The sequence below is a fragment of the Myotis daubentonii genome, chromosome 4 (genome assembly GCF_963259705.1).
Source record: "Myotis daubentonii chromosome 4, mMyoDau2.1, whole genome shotgun sequence".
Lineage (NCBI taxonomy): Eukaryota > Metazoa > Chordata > Mammalia > Chiroptera > Vespertilionidae > Myotis > Myotis daubentonii.
The window spans coordinates 101,085,294-101,103,026 of NC_081843.1; the positions used below are offsets into that span (position 1 = coordinate 101,085,294).

Here is a 17,733-nt window from a genome sequence, read left to right on the forward strand (position 1 = left end):
CTGTCAGCTGACTGTAAGCCGGTTTAAATGGCCTCTGATGGGACATTTTTGCAATCAGTCTGTCCCAGTCACCTCTTTGGGGGTTATGGATTCATGAATTTATTCAATCAATATATAATGAGCACCTCCTATGTGGCAAACACTGGGCTAGATCTGGGAATTCAGACATACTGAGGCATGTTCTCTAGGGAAAAGCAGATATTATACAAAAATCATTACAAAACCCTCTCTTCCATGTCTTGATGCCAGTGAGATAGAATTGTTGTTCTTATATTACTATTCCACATTAACTTTACTTACTTTGTGTATAGGTTTATGCTACCTGTCCAGGGCCTGGGCAATGTTTGTACCTCCCATCCCCATATCTTCCAGATGAATGTTGCACAGTGCAGATTACGGATGAGCTGATCATATGTCTGTGACCCAGCCTGATGCAGATGACCAGACTCTCTACAGCTATATGTTAGGTGGCACACTGCCTAACATACAGAAGTCATTCAACCACTTTTGTTAAAGTGATTTCAATATCAGTCATGCAAACACACCGCTTTGGAAATGATCTGTTAGAGACACAGGGGTGAAGTTACTGGCCCCTGTGTATGATAAACAGAGCATAGTGGGCCAATCAGTAGTGAGACTTTCAAGCTTCAGAACTTGGGGATTTGAGTTAAAATAAGGTTTCTCAAATTTGCCTCTTGGAAATACACATATTATCCTGTTCCTAAAACGGGAGGAGGGCTTTCTCCTCGATTCCATGGGAAAATGCAGGTATATAGACTTGTTTTGGTGAATATTAATGTTTCATGGCCTTTTGCAACAAAGGCTGGTTAATTACTGGATGAACAAGCTCGAGAACCACTGATTCTGAAAAGGGTCCATGACCCTGGCAGGCTGAGGTCAGAGGAGCCCGAATGTGGATGGGCCCTCTGGTGTCTTCTTGTTTGGGCAGAGTCAAAGCTGCCGACCTGTAAACAGGTCAGGCCAATGTCCTCTTCCTGCGGCCCCGGCAGGAAATCCATTTACATCTGCTTAAACACCTTGTTCAATTTTCCTGTTTAACGTTCTGCTCTTCATAAGGACTACAAGCTGTTTCAGAACAATCTTGGGAAGGCAGTGTAGAGACGTTGAAGGTTACTCGATGTTGTTGAGGCAGCTAACCTGGTAATTAGGGACTCCATCAAAGCCCTTTAAACAAATGACCCCCAGCCAACAGCACAGCCACAAACAGCTCCAGGGCACAGGCTGGGAGAGAGAGGGGATGGCACAGACAGCCGCTCAGATTTATATTCCTGCTCACAGGGGGGAAACAACCTTTGCAGTTATGATCAGTCTCTTCTTCTGCCTGTAGGGGAGGAGTAGAGGGAAGAAAGAAAAAAACAGGAGAAAAAGCTTTTCTTGGCCTCCAAATTTTTCTAGTACCTAAAGGAAGAAAAGAAGGGAAGAGGAGCAAAGGCAGCCTTGAGCCCACCGGCCCCTAAGTTCGCTGGGACCGGGACCCTGGAGAGCTCAGCACCAGCTGCAGGCTGCAAACAGCAGGGACGAGAGGACCCTGCTGGCTGCAGGAAGCTGGGCGGGGCTCAGCACCATCAGCCTCAGACCCTGCTAAGCTTTGAATGTTTCCTGCATTACTCTGCAGAAAGGCCTGTTTTCGCTGCTTTAGTCACACTCTTCTAACATGAGGAGGAATATTTACCAAGGGCCAAGCAGCGCATTTGCATTGATCTCTACCCTCCCAGGCCACACAGCAAACATATGCCCGCGGTCAGCACAGGTCCCATCTTTCCTGCCGCTGCCCTGGAGTCTCCCAGGAAAAGAACCCTCTCTCTCCCTTTCCGAGGAGCCGCCTGTGTGCGCAGCGTGGGCAGCTCAACAACAGAAATGGGCTGCCTCCCAGGTCTGGAGGCCAGAGGATGAGGTGTCGCAGGGTTGGTTCCTTCTGAGCCGTGAGGCCACTGGTCCAGGCCTCTCCCCGCCCCTGGTGCTTTGCTGGCACCCGCGGCCGCCCTTGGTCTGTGCAGGTGTCACCTGCCCTCTGTCTCCCCCTCCACGTGGCGTTCCCTTGTGCGTGTCTGTCTCTGTCCAAATGCGAAGAACATCAGCCCTATTGGGGTGGGAGCCCACTTTACTCCCGTATGACCTCATCGTAACTAATTATATCTGCAAGGTCCCTGTTGCCAGATTAAGGTCACATTCTGAGGACTAGGGCTAGGACTCCACAAGGGAATTGTGAGGGGACACAGCTCAAGCCACACCACCACCCTCCAGCCTGTCACCCGTTGTGCGGCCCCCGCTTTGGCTGTTCAGCCAAGTCTACTCAGCTGGCGTTTTATATCGACTCTAACCTTTAGCAGGGAATTCTAGCTCCTGCGCTATTCATAGCCAGCGCTGGCCTCTTGCACTTGGCATTGTGCCGCTCTGCTCGCCAGCCTGACTGCCTTGTGTGTGGCCAGTGGCCTCTGCCAGGGTGGGGCAGTGGTGTGGGCAGGGTCAGCGCCATCTGCTTGCCGGTCCCAGGGGATGTTTCCTGAATGAATGAAAACACACGTACAGATAAACAGCAGCAACAATAAATTCTGAGATGAAATTTCCAAGGTTCAGCACCTAAACTAGACAGTTTGCATGATAAAGCACATCATCGTGTTACTTTGTGATTCCGTCAGCTTAGTTCAGGTCTGCATGCCTCTGTCATGCCTTCTCTAATCCACGTTTGTCTGTGTGCCTTCTGACTCAAACACAGACGGTGAAGCTGCCTCCTCGTCCCTTGCCTGTAACTAACCCCACTCTCCCACCCTCTTTCTGCCACGTGGCACCTCCCCTCCTGGATGAATCCTCTTGCTGTCTCAGTGGCCTGCTGCCAGGGTGGGGCAGTGGTGTGGGCAGGGTCAGCACCACCCATACCTGACACCTTTGCTCACCTGGCAGCCCACCTTATGGATTTCCCCACGGCCCCTTCTTGAAGGACTCGGCCTCTCTTCCTGCTTTTGCCTCCCCCACCTCCTTGTTCTCTGCGTCTTAGCCCTTCCCACCTCCACCCCCTGAAATCACAGACTTGCACCTCTGCGCCCATGTGTGCATTTAAATATCCTTGATGTCATCCTATAGACCTCACTTAATTCTGGGCATGGGTTGAGAGGAGGAGGGGCACGTGTCTGTAATTCAAGAGGAATCCTGACAAAGGATGGAGAGTCATTTCTTTTTGCCAGTTAATGTGATAATAAGTTGTCCCCAAGCTTTGCGCGAGGGATGGTGGGGGCGGGGGGGGGGGGGGGGCGGGTCGTCTTATTGTTTCTCATGAAGTGAGACTCCCGCTGCATTCTCTCTCCTTTCTGCTTTCAAAGCAGCTTCTGGGGTTGTCAAGCACGTGAACGCTCATAGTTGTAAAAGAACGAAACCAGCAGGGCACGCCCATTAAAGCGCGGTGTAAGACACCGTGAAAAACACGAGGATGATCATCTTCCTGGATGGTCTACACATGAATCAATGAGGTGGAAAAACGTAATCATTTACTCATCCTTGCTGGTCCTGTCCGCCGGAATGCCTAGCGAACGCATGAGGAAGACCTTTCTCTGTCTTCCCGTTATGCCTAGTTGGCACCTGCACATTCATTCAGCCCACGTTAGTTAAGTGCAATTATGTTCCAGTCACACACTGGTCACACGTCCTGGTGTTGGGGGGACTTTAAAAGCGCCTCAGAGATACCATTTTTCCACCATCAGGGCTATCCCCAAGGTTGCCACACACCCCCGTCCCCCCGTCCCCTTCCCCCCCACCACCTGCCAAATGAAACAAAATGAATAGCAAATGGTGAAAAGCTAGCTATAAAATTTTTCCTTAGAAGACATAGTAACATCTAGGAATTTTCTCTTAGTAAATAATTAAGAGCATTTTTAAACCTTTAGCTTCAAACCTATCCATCAAGCCTTCTTTTATAATATCAAAATAATGGAAACCACCTAAATATACAATAATAGGAGACTGAGTAAGTTGACACTAAGTAAACCTACAGAAAGGAATTCAGTGCAACCATGAAAATGTAGAAACATGTCAGGAAAAGGTGTTCACGGTTTACAAAAGAGTATATATAAGTATGATCACATTTTCTTTTAAAACACACATGCATATGCCACATACTCCCGCCACACACACCCCATAAAAGAACTGAGCGATTAGAGTCCAGAGTAGTCATCATGACCCCCGCCCCCCACCAGGTAAAGGGATGAGATTGTAGATGGTTTTCTTCTTTTTGCTCATCTAAATTTTCTAATTAAAAAATCGTATTGCATTTAAAATAGTTTTTAAACTGTTGAGAGAAAAAGCATATAAAGATAACGTTTTCTAAATATTGCTCTGTGTTTGCAGCTTACAGTGACCTAGGCTACTACATCATCAATAAACTGCACCATGTGGACGAGTCCGTGGGGAGCAAAACGAGAAGGGCCTTCCTCTATCTTGCTGCCTTCCCTTTCATGGATGCGATGGTGAGTAGGGAAGAGGCTGGCTTGTGTTAACTATGGTAAAATATACCGAATGTAAAATTTAGCATCTTAACCATTTTTATGTGTATAGTTCAGTACATTCACACTGTTGTGAATCTTCAGAACTCTTTTCATCTTGTAAAACTGAAACTCTGTCCCCACTAAACTCCCCATGCCCCCTCCCCAGCCCCTGGCAACCACCCTTATACTTTCTCTCTCTATGAATTTGACTCCTGTAGGGACCTCCTATAAGTGGAGTCATACAGTATTTGTCTTTTAGTGAGCACCTTACTCCATATAATGTCTTCAGGATTCATCATGTTGTAGCATGTGTCAAAATGTCCTTTCCAAGCCGAATAATATTCCATTATATGTACTTCACATTTTGTGTATTAATTCATCAATGGACATTTGGTTACCTCCACCTTCTGGCGATTGTGAATAAAACCGCTATGAATGGGTGTCCAAATTTCTCTTCCAGTCCCTGCTTTAGTTCTTTTGGGTATACACCTAGAAGTGGAGTTGCTGGATCATATAGTAATTCTCTTGTTAATTTTTTGAGGAATCATCACACTGATTTCCATAGTGGCTGCACAATTTTATACCCAGTAATCAGAAGGGTTCCAATTGGCCACTGAGGGAACCAGTCCATCTTGTCAGTGTATTTTATGAGAATTGTCTGTACTTGCTGTAAATTGTGGCAGGCAGCAAGAGAGCCCATTTGAAAATTTTGATTGAAATGTGAAGTTCTATTCTGATATATTCAGGATATGGGGGATCGGGATAGCTTTCTGATAAATGTACCACTTGTGTGGTATGAATACCTAAGGCTTTTTAGAATAAGAATATCTTTAATATACTGGTAGGATTTCATTCCTTTAAACACCAGCTTTATCACATTAGTTAAGGGCAGCTCACTTCCACAGATTAAATTCTTTGTCAGGATTCGGAAGAGTTCTCATGCAATGCTTTTCTTCTATCCATGTGTGTTACACACATAAAGGAGACTTAGCAAAAAAAAAAATATATATATATATATGTATCTATATGCCAGTCATATCCAATGCTGAAAAGTAAGTCCAAAGAAATTCAGACTTCATTTTAAATTACCCTTGGAAGGAGACTTAAAAATATGATGATCAGTACAGTTTTTACCATCCCTACCTCAGGTTTTATTTACATCAGACAACTGAGGTAAGTAGATATCTGTATTAAGGGGAGGCAACAGCCCCTAATCCATGGAAGACAAAGCAAGGTAAAATATATATGTGGCCCATCTTCTCAGATGTTACCAAAAGTCTTAGTTTGCCTACAGTTAGATCAATAACAGCTTTCTACAAGTTTGCAGGGTAGCCTTAACTATTAAACCCTTAGGTTTGATGCAAAGGTTCTGATTCTCAATTGCTATGACTTCACTTTAGTGGGAGAATTTAGCCATCAGAACACGATTATCTAGATTTTCTTTTTTATTTATTTTTTTAATCATCGGGATGACACATAACCAGAAAAAAAAAGAGAAAAGCTAATGGGTTGGGACCCATAGAACCAGGTTCCCCAAGGTGTCCCTGCTGGCTGACCGTGACCCACCACGCTTTCAGATCAGTCAGAGCCTTGCATCCCAGACAGAGTCCAGGATATTGCTCTGTGCCTGCCCACCATCTGCATGGGACTCTGTAAACACAGACAATCACAATCACACAGTGAATTCAGGAAATGGGACTATTAGTAAAAGTGAATCGCAAACTCTTAGTTGCCCTGTATTCCACTTTCCTTCAGCTGTATTCATTTCATTTGCCACGGTAGAATTTCTAACACTTAGTATAACACCAAAATATGATTAGTACCTTTTTCTTCCATGTTTCATCTATCAATTCCCCAAAAGACTCGAAAGGTAAGAGATTTCTAATAAAAAACAAAATAATGAACATGTAGAAAGAGCAGGTCATCCCCCTCAACACACACACACACACACACACACACACACACACACACACCTACAGCATGGCCCTGATATATTGGTTGGAGAGATAATATTTGAAAACCACAAAGCTTATCATCCAGATGGCTTTTGGTCAACAAAGATAGCCCCGACGCTCTTTGCAAATGTTATCTACAGTTTGCATTTCTTTTCACATTTGGCACCTTGGGACCCATAGCTGAGGAAGGAAGTAGATGTGGCAAGAGCCATTTAGCTCAGACGAGATGTCGTTTCTATGTCAGGCCAGATCGGCCTTTCCAGGTTAGGAAGATGATCCTTAAACTGATCCTATCATGAACTTCAAGCCTGCAGTCCCCTGCACTTTTCATTGTCTACTCCCCTTAAAGGACCTTCTTCTTCCTTCCCTCAAAGGCACAAAGTGGTAGATCAGATCCCACCCAAACTTGAAGAGAAGGAAATAGTGGGACCTTAATTAGTCAGTGAGAACCAGTAATGACGGTGGTAACTCAGAACCAAGTTGAGCCCTCTTTATGATGGCCTGCTGCTCTCTGATTCCAACTGCTTTGAGAGAGAGAGAGAGAGAGAGAGAGAGAGAGAGAGAGAGAGAGAGAGATTCCTCCATTCTTGGTGTTTGCCCAGCTCTCCCACCAGGCACGTGACCCTAACTAGTACACTAGTCTGCATACAGTTGGTACGAGATAAATGCTGTGCACTCACTGATTCCTCTTAAAAATCTAACAGGGATGTAGCCCCCAGGCCCAGTTATAGACATTTTACCAACCAAATATTTACCAGCCTGCACTACAGAGGTTTTAGGGGGTATAAAACCTATTCCAGGAATGCCCAGTACATCACAACAACCAGAAACAATATAATCCCAAAGGTGTACCTCATGCCAAATTCTTTTTCTTCTGGCAGGCATGGACTCATGCCGGCATTCTCCTAAAACACAAATACAGCTTCCTGGTGGGATGTGCCTCAATCTCAGATGTCATAGCTCAGGTAAGTGTGGTCTAGGGTCAGTCAGCATTCTCAGAACTGGCTGATGCCTCCTGTCCACTCATTCACTCTGTGGTACATCAAACGTAAATGTTTGTGAATCCAATGAGGAAAGCAGTCTCCTGTGATACAAGTCTGTATAATCTCACTAGAAGGAGGGTTTTAGGAAGTTAAATTAGTATCAGAGGTTCTGACCTTGACTTTTAAAGAGTTTGCGTGTGGAATGACTCTAAGGTCATAGCTGGGACCTCTTGGGGTGGCCATAGGGTCACTGTGCACTTGGCTGCATGGCCCCTCAGCCCTCCATGTGGCTAACAACACATGGACTATTGCTCAGTTTTAGAGAGAGCACTTAGGAGTTATTCTTAAATGTTGTTTCTAATGGCCTGGCCGGTGTGGCTCAGTGATTGAGCATCGACCTATGAACCAGGTGGTCAGAGTTTGATTCCAGTTAGGGCATGTGCCCAGTTTGCAGGTTCAGTCCCCAGTCGGGGGCATGCAGGAGGCAGCTGGTCAATGATTCTCTCTCATCATTGATGTTTCTATCTCTCTCTTCCTCTTCCTTCCACTGGAAAAAAAATGTTGTTGCTCATGTTGCCCTGCAGGGCTGCCATCCGCCCTTCATTTCCCACATTTAAAAGAACCAGGAAGTCAGAGGCTGCCGGAGAAGAAGCCTCTCTTGCACTTTGTGCTGAGTCCAGTTCCCTGGGGTCTGGCACCAGACCTGGTTTTCCATTCTCCGTTCTTCCTTCTTCTACCAGGGATACCACATGAAAGATGTCGGCAGAAACTTAGATTCTATTCCTATAATCTAAAAATTAGACTTAGTTCAACATTCAGGGATTTAGGAGGAGGATTCTTCCATGGAGGGGGAGGCTGGACTGATTTCTAAGCTCCCTTCCCAGTTCTCCATTCCATTCCATGAACATTTCTGTGCTTACCTTCCTGGTTTTCCCCTATTGTCCATGCTAGTCCTTTAGCCATCTTTTTGGAATAATCTACTGTTAAACTGCTAGCCCAGCCCTAAAGACCAAGAGTTAAATTTCCAGATTCATTGCATTTACTCCATGGATCACAATTGAAAGCAATTTAAATTCATTCCTGCTCACACTGTGTGTGCATGCCTGCACACGCATGTCACACACCTGTGAATGAACCTACAGCCATGTTCGTTCTCAGTATTAAACCTGGTCCTGGCCCACGCCTGTTGGGAGAGCTCCCAAATTCAGAATAAACGTATCTGGTTAGTAGGAGCCACAGAAGCTGGATTCAGTTGGCACCTGGGTTCGGTCTATTCCTGGTGAAGTAGTTATTTTAAGCCTTGTAGTTTGAGTTCCTAACACAATATGGTTGGGGTAGTAAATTTAATTTTTGTTCTTAAATCTTATACCCCCCACCCCCACCCCACCCTCAGCTTCATTTCTCTTATTACCTGAAAGCATTTGTTAATTATTGAATTTGGAAATGAGTAAGTAGTTTCTAGGAAAAGTCCTTTGAAATACTACCTTGGCATAGATGGCAAGTAATCGCCAATAATAAAAATGAAAATAGTTGGTAATGCTTTGGACTGCAGTGGCAATTCCCATTATTTACAAATTTTACTAAGCTAATTGGTTTCACACTGTTGCACAAAAAGGCTCTTGGTTTGGTTCAAATGTGCAGTGCTTTTCTGTGCCACTATTATTGTAACAGTCATATGTTCCAATGATATTGCCAAGGGATTTATGAAAAATGTTGCTGTGTGTGTTTCCTTTCATGATCACCTGCATGTTCTTAGCTTGCTCAGTATCAAAATGAGAATTCTCTTGAGGCTTTTGGACCTTCCTGGGACCTTCAGTCCTTTAATCTTTCTGCTGTCATCAGCCCTTGCCTTCGGAAGTCATCTAGACCCCAAGGATCTGGTCAGACACCTGTGACCCAACCTAGAGCATCCCTCTTCATCACCAGGTCTTTTCAATTTTCATCCTAGACTTTTTAAAAAATATATATCTTTATTGATTTCAGAGAGGAAAGGAGAGGGGGAGAGAGATAGAAACATCAATGATGTGAGAGAATCATTGATCGGCTGCCTCCTGCACGCCCCCTAGTGGGGATCAAACCCAAAACCTGGGCATGTGCCCTTGACTGGAATCGAATCAGGACCCTTCAGTCTGCAGGCCAGTGCTCTATCCACTGAGCAAAACTGGCTAGGGCTAGACTTTTTTAAAAAAAAATCTTCCCTCTTCTCCCCATCTCTGCTGTGCTCACCCTGGTCTGAGGGACCCCCTGTCATCTGCACTACCTGAGATGCCTCCTAACTCATGAGCCTTCCCTTTCTGCCCTGGATGTCCATCCTTCTCCCTCAGCCACAGTGATCTATTCCCAAGGAAATTCCCATTCCCTCACAACTGCCCTAAAGCCTGCTTTAAAATTGCTTCCTGGTGTTCATGAGATAAAAGCCAGAGTCCGTGGCCTGCACGTGCTGATGACCCACAGCCCAGCTTTCTCTCTGTGGGCCTGTCCTCCTGCCCCCTGCTCTCTGCACTCCAGCGGCAGGTCCTCCTTTTGGGGCCTCGTGAGGCCCAGCCTCTCCCACTGGGGTGTTTGTGGATCCCTCTGCCCAGAAGGAAATGTTCTGCCCCAGTTCTCCTGCCTCCCTCTGGCTCCTCTCCCCTCCCCCGCTACTTCTGCTGAGGTTGTAGGTCTCAGACACACTCCACCTGGGGTGCCCTTCCTCCCCCCACAGCCTGGCTCCCCAGCCATCGCCCTCTTCCCCTCAGGCCCTGTCGCAGTTTGTCATCACCGCTCACTGGCATCACTGATCCCCATTTCTACCTCCTCCCCTAGACTGTCAGCTCCAAGACTACAGAGCCCGGGATGTGTGATTTATCACTGACTCCCCGGCACTTGGTACGGGGCCAGCACATAACAGGCTCTCACCGGGAAAATCCTCACCATTGACACAGTAGGTTTCCCTCAGAAAGTAACCCGACATTCTTCGATGGCTATATGAGATTCAAACTCGTAATTCTAGATGGAAATGCCAAGGCTCAGGGTTATTTAAATTGATAAGTGATACCATCCACCACGAAGATGTAAGGGCTATGGTAAGTGTTGGACCACGTGGCACCACGTCCTTAAAAAGACAGGAGAGTGACAAAACCTTCACCCTGACCTCCGGAGCTTTACCGGCCGAATGCACCCTCCTGCCCCTTTGTCTCGCTCTTGCTCCCTGTGCTTGGACCATTTTCTTGTTATCTCCACACTTATCGCTTTGCCCATGGCTCCCTGCTCCTTCAAGTCCAGATCCTCCTCCTTGATCCTGCGTGGCCATCCTGATGGCCCTGGGAGCCTTCCTGGACTTGGCAGACGAGGCGTTGGCCTTCACCTATTCATTTTTCATACAAGTTTTAAATCTCTAAATATGGCCCAGCTGGTGTGGCTCAGTAGTTGAGCATTGACCCATGAACCAAAAGGTCACTGGTTCGATTCTGGTCGGGCACATGCTTAGGTTGCAGGCTTGATCCCCAGTAGGGGTTGTGCAGGAGGCAGCCTATGGATTATGTTCCTCTCTCATCGAAGTTTCTATCTCTCACTTCCTCTCTCTCTAATAATCAATAAAAACATATATACTTTTTAAAATCTCTAAATAGAATCATCTCAGTTTACACGGTAGGTTTGCATGCGTCCCATGTTACACTTGCTGTGGACACACTAGTCTGCATTGCATGGTGGGGAGACTTAGAGGCCTCTCATTCATTAAAGAAGTTTATGGGCATCTTGGTCCACTGCACAGAAGCCTCAATCTTCTGACCCAGACACGGCGGGTTCTTCACAAGGCTTCCCTGCAGTTCTTAGTTAACACGACAGTTGTTCCACTGGGAAGCAGCGGTCATGGCCACAGCCATGGGCATCTCTGCTATGTCCTTGAAGCATGAGCGTGACTGTGAGTATTGCTCCAGCTGGTGACCTCTCCCTGTGCTGCGTGCGGGCAGCCTGGTGTGTCCATGGGGCCCCGCAGCACCTCGGTCCTGCATTCCCTGAGGACATCTGTGCTGGGGTCTGTCTCATTTACTGGGTTTGAAATGACTACCTGTGTACAAGCAAATCAATCACCTCTATAGCTAATACTTTTATGTCATTCAGAAGAGTTTCTTGGACCACCCTGCTTTTCTGTGGGCACGATGGCAGTGGATGTACTCATCAGTGAGTCTTGCTCAGTCTCCAGCTTCATTTCTAACTTTCTGTCGTCGCTGATTTCTTGAGACTGCAGTGATCAGGAGAAGCCTCCTTTGGTCAGGGTCACTCAGTGGGGCTGTATTTTTCATGCCTGCCGGTTGGTGGATATTTGCCTATTGATGTGACTCAGGGTTATCTCCCCTCGCCCATTGCCCTACTTCTGCGCCCAGTACGCCTCAGTGGTCTTCGGAATGTGTGGGTCCCAGACTCTGGACAGAGGCTGGGCTGCTTCTCTGATTTCTGCAGGACAGGGAGGGTAGATAGAGTATTACATTTGCTTTAGAGACTTAGTTATTATTTATAACCCTCTTGACTATTTTTTTGACGTATTCCATTTTTATAAGTTGATATTTTTAATTTAGCTTGTTTTATAATAACTGGTATTGGTACTTTTGCAGCATTTTTAGTGAATTCCATCTTATAAACACTAATGTCTACTCTTCTGTGTACTAATGTCATTGATCACCACTGTGTGTGTGTGTGTGTGTGTGTGTGTGTGTGTGTGTGTGTGTAAGGTAACTTAGGGTCTCAGGTATCTAGCCTCAAGAGGGTAAAGCGCTACTGTATCTTTTGGGTTCTGGGAAGCCAACATTTCTAGATATTATTTAGCAATAACCTTAACCATATGTGCAGTTGCCTTAAAAGAATCTTGGTGGTGAATATAACAAAATGATGATGTGCTCACCCTGTGAATCCCAAATGTCTGACCATGAATTCTGTGAGAGCAGTATTGAGCCAGAGCCCAATTTCTGGTCTCTTTTTCATCAACATGGAGGTTTTCACTCAGAAATCTGTTTCCTTTGGGTGCAAGAAATTGGGCTGTGCTTCTGTTGACTGGTTCTGACTCCTCTCCTCTAACTCACTCTCGTCTACCCATCTCGCAGGTCGTTTTTGTAGCCATCTTGCTTCACAGCCACCTGGAGTGCCGGGAGCCCCTGCTCATCCCCATCCTCTCCTTGTACATGGGCGCCCTTGTGCGCTGCGCCACCCTGTGCCTGGGCTACTACCGGAACATCCACGACATCATCCCCGACCACAGTGGGCCGGAGCTGGGGGTACGTCCTTAGAAGGCGTGGCAGCCTGTCTGTGCATCTGAGTGGGATGAAATTTTACCCCGCCCCTCTATGAGATAAGAAGTCAGTACACTGAGCACACTCACTGAGATGTCAAGTGCCGGGGAGTGTCCACAGGGACAGACAGCTGGAGAATTCATGAGCTCTTGGGGTGGAAGGGATCTTAGAGGTCGCTGTCCAGCTCCGTATCTCTGTATGAAACTGGGGCTCGGTGACTCAAGTCAGGCTGAGGAGTGCATACAGCATTGATGGTTTTTCTTACTCTTTTGTCAACAGTAAATTATTCTACAGTCATCAAAGACTTTAGCCCCCATGGTCCCTTTGAACTATATTTGATCATTTTTAATTTACACCAGGGATCCAGGAGTTGTTCCTACACTCTGTGTTGGCCAAACACAGTCGCTCATTCAGGTACCTTGTGTGGAGTGAGAAGAGCATTTAGACACCATAGGGGGACACAGAAATTTTTAAAATATGTTCTCCACTGTCAAGCAGCTGTATGTCCCTTTTTGGCAGATAAGATCAGTACAGACATGAACCCAAGACAGTGCATAGGTGCAGTGAGAACACTGCAGTGAGAGCCACTGACGCTGAGAGGAGGAAGTAGGTGATGAGGCCGACACGCCGCCCTGATGGAGGCAGAGCTTGGCCTGGGCCTTGAAATTTGAGTAAGGTACAAGCAAGTTATAATCTTATACAAATGACCAAAGCTTCCTTTCCATCAGAGGTGTACACAGGGCCTGATTTATATGTATGCTGATCTCCTACCCTTAGGTACTAGACATCATTTGGATTTATTTCCATCTGGCTATAAGGCAGATGTGCGTGATTAAATGTAGCCCTGAATAAATCACCACACTCCACCCCTGACCCCACCTTTGACCACATATTACTTTCATCACGTCAGAACATTAATTGTATTTCCCACTTACCTCAATCCCAGGTCAGCCCACCAATAAAGCCGAAACTAGTTATTTCTGTCCCAAGGACAACCACATTGAATTGACCTTAATGATGGCACTCCATCTAAAACAGGCAGCCAGCAGCAAAGGAAAGCACATGAAAGTGGCTGAGATGGTCCCATGATGTGACTTTTACCCTCGTGAAGAACCAAAACCAATGTTATTTAGTGAGAGCTGGGCTGAAGATAGCACACATCTTTGCTGTGGCATTCTCGACAAAATTCTCACATTTTCGTTACCATGCTTTTATTTTACTTATGCTTCCAAACCTTTACATGATTTCTGTTAGAGTTTTTTTTCTTTTTTTTTCTTTTTTTTTTTTTTGCAGAAAGGAAAGAAGAGAGAGAGAAACATCAATGATGAGAGAGAATGAATCATTGATTGGCTGCCTCCTGCACACCCCCTACTGGGGATGAAGCCCACAGCCCAGGCTTGTGCCCTGACCGGGAATCGAACTGTGACCTCCTGGTTCATAGACTGACGCTCCACCGCTGAGCCCCGCTGGTGGCCCACTAAAGCGAGACCCTCTGCAGGAGATGTACACAGTGCCCAAATAACCAGGCATATTTCTGAGCTGATTTCTTTTTTTTATTATTATTATAAAAATTTTTTACTTTTAAAAGTTACCTCTTCAGGGGTGGGGGGCAGGTGGAAGAGGGTAAAGGGGAGGTTAATGTTGCTGGAAGGAGACTAGACTTTGGACGGTGAGCACACAATGCAATGTGCAGGTGACGCACTGCAGGATTGTACACGTGAAACCGATATACTTTTATTGACTAACGTAACGCCAATGAATTCAATTTTTACAAAAGAAGAAGAAGGAAGAGTTACCTCTTACTGACATGGCTTCCAGCCAGTCAGCTTGGTGATTTAAACAAAAATTAATTTCCAACTTGTTTCTCGGGCCATGGAGTTGGTTTCTGCCTGGGTTGGAGTGGCCCTGTTTGGAAAATAGTGGTTTGGATCGCTCAAGGCTAAATGTGTGTTTTGATTTCACAGTAGCGTGCCAACTGTCTGAGTTCATTTCATTTTCACTGTACATTTTATTTTAATTCAACTTGGCTAGTCGACAGAGGTTTTTCCTTATATTGTTTTTTAAGTTTAGTGAATTGACTTGGGATTGACATCAAAAAAGAAAGGCTTTGGCTCCTAATTGTTCTTCCTGTTCCACTTCTAGCATTTAGTGAACTTTTGCCTCCCTTGCTTTTTTTTTTTTTTGCTTTTTTTTATTTTTTCCCCAAGGCCATTTATTCCCTCTGTGCCCTGTTCCACCTCCACCCACCCCTTCCACCTCTGCAATCTCCACACTGTTGTCCATGTCCATGAGTTCTTTCTCTTTTTTTTTCTATTTTGCTCAGTCCCTCCATGCCCGCCCCCCGAACACCACCACCCCCAGAGCTATCTGCCTGCTCTCTATCTATGAGTCTGTTTCTATTTTGCTTGGTAGTTCAGTGTGTTCATTAAATTCCACATATGAGTGAAATCATACGGCTCTTGTCTCCCTCTGACTGGCTGATGTCCTGCCTCCATTTCTTGATGCAGGGAGATGCAACAATCAGAAAGATGCTGAGCTTCTGGTGGCCGTTGGCGCTCATCTTGGCTACACAGAGAATCAGTAGACCTATTGTCAACCTCTTTGTTTCCCGGGACCTTGGCGGCAGTTCTGCGGCTACAGAGGTAGGGCAGTTTCCGGGGATGTGGGCACTCGTCACTTTTGTAATGAGTGGGGGGCGGAGGGGGGGGCGGGGAGGGGGTTACAGATTTGTTTCCAGTGCATCCTGAGAGCTCAAATAATTCTGTGATATTACATTATATGACACATTCCCACTGGGAAGCCATGAGGAGCTCATTCGGTGACTTATAATCATGTAATTCCATATCTTCGTGAGTCTGAAAGAAAACATCTCATTCATCCTTCTCAATGACTGTTTGAGGAAACTGAGGCAAGGACACATGGTTAACGACACAAAACTAGCAAGAAGCTGGGCCAGTATTAGAATCCAGGTTGTCTGGCTCTCGCCCAGTGACCTCCCCATTTTCCCATGGAGCCCGCATGATGCCTCTCCGCTGTCCTTGCAGAGGACAAGGGAGCAGGCCATCGGCTGCAGAAGGGAAAATACCCAGAGGTTCGGGGCCCTTGCTTCTATTTGGACCCACCTGCTCTCACCTGTTTTTTCTCTGCCCTCCTGCACGTACCACCCAACCCATCGTGGCTTTATGTGCTCTTTGGCCGCCTGCCCTCCTCCAAATGAGGAGCTCACTCACAACTCAAGAAATTTACCTGGAAACTGGCAGCTACACTCCAAAGAAAGAGTTGAATCACTTTTTCCATCTTCCAAGGATGGTATGAACAAATAAAATGACTTCATTAGTTTCCGCCGCTGCCGCTGCCTCTGGAGAACCAAGCCTGTCTCTGGAACGGCCGACCCTTCAGAAAGGCCAGTGGCCGCTCCTCGGGCCTCCTGTTTACACTGCGCCCTGACAGCGCTGTCAGCGTGTCTCCAGCCTGGGGTCTCCTGCCAGTTTCCATGTGCTGGGAAGCCGCTCCTGGCGGCTTGGAAAGGGGAGCACATAAATCACAAGCAGAACCCTTTCTCTCGCCTCAGTTTGTTCTGGATTTTGTGTTTTGAGTCATATCATCTTGGGTGGCTTCTGACACACAGCAGCTGTGTTACTTAAATACAGCAGTCTAGGTTGCCCAGTAAAGAGAAGGTGACCCCCATCACCTGTGTGCTAGAATTCCATCTTCCCCTTGCAATAAATAAGGCAACTAATTTATTTATTAGAGCCCTTTTTCAATTGACCTCCGTGGCATAGAGGCACGGCCCACGGGGTACAGAATGGACATCTATTTATCATCTACTTATGCACATTTCGTTGGCTCCCCATAACCCTGTGGGATGGACGTTGTTATTCTCCTGGTCCTGCTGGAGGAGCAGGAAGGGAGGCCTGGCAGGTGAGCACACAGCTGGCAGGTGAGGAAGTGGAGGTTTGAATCCAGGCCCTCCTGATTCCGCGCTCGTGTTTCTTGCACTGTACCAGCCCCCACCGCAGTTGCTTCAGCCTGCTGGGGACGCCCCTCGTGTTTCTGGCATGGCTGTTACGTCAATTAAAATTGAGGAAGCCTGCACTCCTCCTTTGCTAGCCAGCTAGAGGGTCGGACTCTGCCACGGTGTAGGGTTAGATGCTTTGTTTTCATTTCTTTCCTTACCATTCACAGAAGGAAAGAAACCCGCTTTCATGGAAGAACATGTTTGACTTCCTGTAAGCAATAGTTACTTAGTTTTCTTAAATTAAAACTAAACACCAGGCTATGCTGCCTTCACAGACTGGAAGGGAGTTGAGTCAGAAGGAGAGAATACGTAAAGCCATCAACCAACACGTGCCATCAGTCGCCCTGAAGGACAGGATGGAGGCGGAGAGTGGATCCTGAGCGAAAGCCACCCAGAGAGCAGCGAGGGCTCAGATCATAATTGGAGATTCAAGAATTGGGCTGGACTAGAGGGCTCGGTTTGGCTCTCTGGGGAGAGCAAAGACTTTGGAGTCTGGACTTGGGTTGAACTGGCTTCTCGAGCCAGCAATCTGGACTTGGACCTGTTTCTTGTTGGACTCGTGTAAAACAAGACCCATGCTCCTGGTCCCAGGTGCTCTCCCGGGGCCAGCTCGTGCCACCCCCAGGGACACAGTGGAGCACCTGCCCCTCCCAGGCCACCCTGGGGTAAGCCGATGCCTGTCACCCAGTGTGGAGTGACTTGTCAGCGGTGGCCACACCAAGGCAGCTTGCTTTGCCGCATGCAGACGGCCGCTACTGTTGATGCTCTCCGCCAATGCCCAACGCTAACTCTGCTGGCTCTTCCTCTTGCAGGCAGTGGCGATTTTGACAGCCACATATCCCGTGGGCCACATGCCATATGGTTGGTTGACGGAAATTCGTGCTGTCTACCCTGCTTTTGACAAGGTGAGAACCTGTGCGGCATGGCGTCTGAAACACGCTCTGTAAATTAGCATTTGATAGACAGGCATCTCTGGAGAGGAGCACTTCTTTGTTGGCCAATCTCTCCTCCCTT

At 46.8% G+C, this 17,733-nt stretch overlaps 1 protein-coding gene across 2 annotated transcripts in view; it reads left to right on the forward strand.

Annotated features, from left to right (window-relative positions):
* Positions 1-17,733, forward strand: part of ANKH (ANKH inorganic pyrophosphate transport regulator) — a 115,875-nt gene that overhangs the window by 73,300 nt on the left and 24,842 nt on the right. The window contains exons 3-7 of one of the 2 annotated variants that reach the window (XM_059694760.1): positions 4,360-4,478; positions 7,333-7,416; positions 12,516-12,686; positions 15,209-15,343; positions 17,532-17,624. In XM_059694760.1, the coding sequence (XP_059550743.1) occupies positions 4,360-4,478; positions 7,333-7,416; positions 12,516-12,686; positions 15,209-15,343; positions 17,532-17,624 (602 nt within the window). The remainder of the gene's footprint in view (positions 1-4,359; positions 4,479-7,332; positions 7,417-12,515; positions 12,687-15,208; positions 15,344-17,531; positions 17,625-17,733) is intronic. The other variant, XM_059694761.1, reaches the window with a different exon arrangement.